The sequence below is a fragment of the Solanum stenotomum genome, chromosome 9, assembly GCF_019186545.1.
Source record: "Solanum stenotomum isolate F172 chromosome 9, ASM1918654v1, whole genome shotgun sequence".
NCBI lineage: Eukaryota > Viridiplantae > Streptophyta > Magnoliopsida > Solanales > Solanaceae > Solanum > Solanum stenotomum.
In genome coordinates this window covers 45,951,628-45,957,197 of record NC_064290.1, presented here as the reverse complement: position 1 = coordinate 45,957,197, position 5,570 = coordinate 45,951,628, and the positions used below count along the sequence as shown (strand labels likewise).

Genomic DNA, 5,570 nt, shown 5'->3' with positions numbered 1-5,570 from the left:
TAGTGCACAAATAGGCACTTTAACTTGTATAAAATAGAACAAATAGACACACATGTCCTACATGGCATCCTACATGTCATTTTTTGTCCTACGTGGTGTCCTACGTGTATTGTGCCATGTAGGACTCGTGTGTTTACTTGTTCTACTTTATACAAGTTAAAGTGCCTATTTGTGCACTATGAAAGTTGGAGGTCAAAGTTAAAATTTGAAGCTAAGTTTAGGGTCCAATATATGTATTATGCCTTTTTTAAATCGTATTAAATTTATTTTTTGTCACTAACTAATAGCGAAATTTCCTTCCAAATTTCTTGTTTTTTAATTGTTCAAACATTCACATGTCATATTTTTAAAAAAAATCCAACTCAGATGCATGCGTAAAAAATAGAAAAAGTTCACGTGTTTCATTTAAAATTTTCTTATAAATTGGTTGAAGTCTCCCTTCAAACTTCAAGTATAATTTTTCAACTCTCCTTTCAAACTTTTTCAAAAGTCTTCCTCTATAAGGTAAGTTTGGACTTATTTTATTTTTAATTAATTAATTTTTAACTTTTATATGGTATTGTGAATATATTCATCTTTAAAGAATTATATTAACACTAACACTTATTTTTATATTTTGTATATAGATATGCATCCATCAAATATGTACGTACATCCTGGTCCAATAGAGTATGATGTATTAAAAATTCAAGTTCATCATCGTTCCGAAGGAATTTGGAATGGTAGCTTAAGGGAAGAGAATCTTGCTTATATACGCGTCGCGGTGATGTTGAACTTTGACAACATATAAAATATCATCCTTTACATCCTCGCATTCATCGGTATTTTAAAAATTGTAGATTTAAAGGAATTCTTGATGTAGGATGTGTGTCGTATGACAACGGATTAATTTCTGCTTTAATTGAAAAGTGGCGTCCAGAAATGCATACCTTTCACATGCGAACTGGTGAGGCTACCATAACTTTACAAGATGTAGAAATTTTGTTCGGAATGGTAATAGATGGTAGTCCTATAATTTTAAATGGCGCTGATACTTTAGGAGTTTTTGGTAGACAAGAAATGATGTTTGAATTAACGGGATGGTCACCCGATAATGATTGTTTTTCTGGTGTTAGTAGATTGTTAACATATAAATTAATTGAGCATATTGAAGGTTTAGATGATATTACTGATCATTCAACTGAGCGTGAGGTGCAACAAAGGTTTAGATTATATTTATTAGGGTTATGTGGTGGATCAATATTTCCAGATAAATCTACTAATAAGCTTAATTTAGACCTTTTGATTGACATGAAAAATTTAAATGTAATGTCAACACAAGCATGGAGAGCAGCCGCATTATCATATTTGTATAATTGTTTATGTCGTGCATCAATGAAACAATCAAATGAAGTTTGTGAATTTCTCTCTTTAGTGCAGGTATACACTTTTTTTAATTATTTTTTATATACTAGTAATATGCACTTTTAATTTTAATTGTATTCTAAGAAATGTTGAATTTTATTTATTGTAGATTTGGGAATGGGAACGTATTATTCTCCTGCAACCATTACCGAAATCTCTAAGGACCAATCAACTTGAGGTTTTAACTGCGCTTGCACGTAAATGGACGCAACGTAGAAATCATCAAAATGAGGCACGAACTGTAATCGGTGTGATTAGGGATGTACTAGATAATCTAACTGATGATCAGGTATTTAAATATTATTAGTATTTTTAACTATTCATACTTGTATCCCATTTTATATAAATTTTTAACTATTCACACTTATATCTCACTATCCAAGAAAATCATGTGAATATAATGACATATACATAGATTTTTGGTAGGTCCTCAAAATAAGATATTATATGACATAATAGTACAAAAAAAATATTTCATAAGATTGTTTTAGTTAGTGTACATATTTGTTTTTATTTTTTTGTCAAAAAAAATTAATAATTATCTTACTTACACTTTTTTTATAGTTTATTTGGCAACCTTATTCAGAAGATGTTATTAATGGATTGCCTGAGTGGTGTCGGGCAGGACAATTTGTCTGGATGGCACATGTGCCACTTATTTATGGAATTTATCGTGAGTGGCACATGATTGATCGTGTTGTGAGACAGTTTGGTTATTTACAACATATTCCTGGACCGTGTACCCAATTTTCCGAACATCATTTTAAGCGTGATAAACGATCCAAAATAAAACAAGAGGATATAGATGCGTTTAACTACATACAATATTTATGGGAACAACGTCAAAATTGTATATTTCGACCTCCATTTGTGAGTGATCAAGCAGATTACTTTCGTTGGTACATGAGGCATTCCCGCATGTTCATTGGAAATTCACAGCATGTTGTACAGAAAGGGTATCAGCACATGGCAGGAAGACATGAGGCATTAGTATGTATATTATGTAAATTTTAAATTATTATATTAATCTTTAACAATTTTTGTTATTAATATTTTTTTATTCATTATAGGCTAGGGGTCATGAAATGCAGTATCGTCGAGCTTGGATGATTGAAAATGATGAAAATCAATCTAATGAAATGAGACAATATACGGAGGAAGTCGCTCGTATTTCAATGGAGTCAATGAATGCGGCCTTCCAGGGAACGCGATTGAGCTTTGCTCCTGATTACAATCCTCCCACTCAATACGATGAACCACCACCAGTACAAGTATCTCGCCGATCGCGACAAACAACACCTAGAGATAGTGCACGTCGAGGTAGAAGGAGCGCTGGTGAAGGTCGTGGTCGAAATTGTGCGGAGCATCATTTGATTGATGGAGATAATTTGGTTGATAATAACACACATTTGGTGGTTACTCCCGAGCCTTATTATCCCACGCTTGATTTTTCTGCAGGCCCCTCTAACACTAATACTAATTTTTCAAGTCAAGAAACAGTTGGTTTTGTAACTCCACACGTTTCGATATTTGGTTTTGCGCAATTCAGCGGATCTCAATACGGTATTCAGCATGGTATGTGTGAATTTCCTATACATAATTTTTCATTTGGTAGGAGGTTGAATTTTTCAAATGTAAGGTTGAATTTTTCATAGAAATTTTATAATTTTCTCCTAATTTTTTGTGCATATTTATTTTATTATATTATATTGTATTTATTATAGGTAACTGTGTCCCATGATCCAACGTTTAATGCTGAAGCTTCACAACATTCTATTTTTGATAGAGAAAATTCACCTCGAAGAACATCTAGGCTACACAAATCAACTAGATGTGGAACAGGTAGTCACTATCAAAATGAGAGAGATTCTGAAAATGAAGACGTAGAAGATTCAGAAAACTCAGAAGAATAATTTTTATGTATTTTTATTTGAAAGGCTAAAGATTTTTATGCAGTAAATTAGATTTTTATGTGTGTTGAAATTTGTTGTTTCATGTAAATTTAAACAAAGAGTTTGAAATTTATTGTCATCGCAGTGAGATTCTCCTCTTTATTTTCAACATTTGCAGGATGTTTCTTTTCCTTTAAGTTATGTCAAATCAATACTTTTTATGTTAGGTCAAATCAATACTTTTTAAATTAGGTCAAATCAATTATATAATTATAATATAAATGTAGTTACTTACAAAATATTAAATTATCTTTTTACTTTTTAACTTACTTGAAAGATTAATTTAATCAATATATTTAAAATGCAACAAGACAGATTAAATTCATGTACATAAGTATTTAAAGACGATATATTATAATATTAATAACAAGACCGAAAAATTACATTCATCTTAAAAATATAGACAATATATTTAAAATCGAGTAGGACATCGTACCTTTGTGTGACCTGTTTCCTTACAAACACTGCATTTTCTGGCCATGCAAGTCGGAGCTATATCCATATCATTCTTAAGTCGGCTTCTTACTTGCATACCACATGTTCGCAAATATTCAGTATTTGCAATTAAATTAAAAGGAGTTGGCGGCCAATACATTTCATCACCCACTGGGTAAATGTCTCAGTGTATGTTTGTTTGTAATATTTTGTACTATAGAATTTACTTACATATGACTTTGGCTCGATTCCACGAAGTCCACAAAATTTAATGGCATGAGAGCAAGGCATATGATAATTTCTCCATTTTCCACAAGAACATTTCTTACTTTCTGCAGTAACCTTGTGGACATTTTCACCTTTACCATCATGAGCAAAAGTAAGAATTTCAAATACTCTATCACCAGTGTTGTACGTCATCATATTTGTGTGCCTTTGAGCTTTTTGATAATAATCATTAAATTTTTTATCTATTGCAAGAGGCCACTACATATTACTTTGAAGTAATGCGATTGCAAGGTTGTTTCTTTCGACAAAACGATCAACAAGAGTTTTGAACGTCATTCGAACCATGGCAGTCACAGAAGCCCCCGAGCTTTTTTCAATAAATCATTATATGACTCAGACACATTTGTCGTCATGGCACCCCATCTACGACCACCATCCTTATACATTGTCTATTTTTCCAAAGAAAATTCATTTAACCATTCATATGCTGCAGGAGACAATATTTTAAGTTGTTGCATCCGTTGCACAAACTTTTTCTTCTGGTGCTCTATAGCAGCCAACCACATTAATTTCTCGAGTTCACTATTTACAAATTTTTTATTAAAATTTGCTCTTAAGTATCGAACACAAAATCTATGGTATGTGTTGGGTGGACTCAACCAATCATAAAATTGAATACATTGCAAGATTTCTTGATAACGGTCAGAAATGAGGCCAATTCCTTGTCGTTTACAAACAACATGTGTCCATAATAACTTGAGAAACCACGACCAAGACTCAAAACTCTCACGTGCAACTAAAGCATATGCAAGTGGGAAAATATTTCCATTGGCATCAATCCCAACCGCAATTAACAGTTTCATATCATACAAACCATAAAGATGTGTGCCGTCGATGGAAATGACCGGCCTACAACTTTTGAAACCATCAGTGCTCTGTTTAAAAGCCCAAAAAAGAAATTTAAAGATTTGTTCACCTTGATTGTTGTAGAATGATGCTCTCACTTAATAATAGTGTCTGGATTGAATAATTGTAGTGCAGTCATGTATCGAGGTAATGCCTTAAATAAACTTTTGAAATCACCATAAACCATTTGAAATGCTTTTCTCCGACTTTTTTGTGCTTTTTTATAACTAGGAGTATAGTGATGCTTTCCTTTGATGATTTCACGGATCATCTTAATATTTATGTCTGGATTTTGCATAACAAATGTTATCAATGAAGTGACAATCATGTTACTATTCAAATTGAAATGATCCTCCTTATAATTATCTGTAAGACAAGTATGCGGTTCAATCATTTTTCCTGCCTTCCATATATCACTTGAAATCTCTCTAAAGCGAATCATCCAATTACATCCCAACTCATGACGCTTGCAAATAACTCTCCAACTTTTACTATTGGATTGATCACAAAGAAATTCTTTTTTTATTGCAAGACTATATGCTCTTACAGCAGATTTCATTTGCTTCTTATTCATAAATAACATACCTAGTTGTATATACAAATTAGATTAATCAATAATAAATACATAAATAAATAACTATAAAA

The 5,570-nt window shown here is 32.0% G+C and overlaps 1 protein-coding gene and 1 pseudogene across 1 annotated transcript; one reads left to right on the top strand and one right to left on the bottom strand.

The window, feature by feature from the left end:
* The first annotated feature begins 887 nt into the window (after nt 1-887).
* LOC125877885 (serine/threonine-protein phosphatase 7 long form homolog) lies at nt 888-3,317 on the top strand. Its single transcript, XM_049559174.1, has 6 exons — nt 888-1,419; nt 1,514-1,693; nt 1,969-2,394; nt 2,475-2,751; nt 2,788-3,038; nt 3,129-3,317. Exons 1-6 carry the CDS (start codon nt 922-924, stop codon nt 3,315-3,317), a joined length of 1,821 nt encoding a protein of 606 aa, XP_049415131.1. The 5' UTR covers nt 888-921.
* A 603-nt stretch (nt 3,318-3,920) lies between these two features.
* On the bottom strand, nt 3,921-4,585 carry LOC125877577 (uncharacterized; annotated as a pseudogene).
* Between the last annotated feature and the right edge of the window lie 985 nt (nt 4,586-5,570).

Bases quoted from the DNA above. Each gene is read 5' to 3' on its own strand.
- LOC125877885 (XM_049559174.1), top strand. From the start codon at position 922: ATGCATACCTTTCACATGCGAACTGGTGAGGCTACCATAACTTTACAA. The intron at 2,752-2,787 runs GTCGAAATTGTG...TGATTGATGGAG, and splicing joins GAGCGCTGGTGAAGGTCGTG to ATAATTTGGTTGATAATAAC. The intron at 3,039-3,128 runs GTAAGGTTGAAT...TATTTATTATAG, and splicing joins GGAGGTTGAATTTTTCAAAT to GTAACTGTGTCCCATGATCC.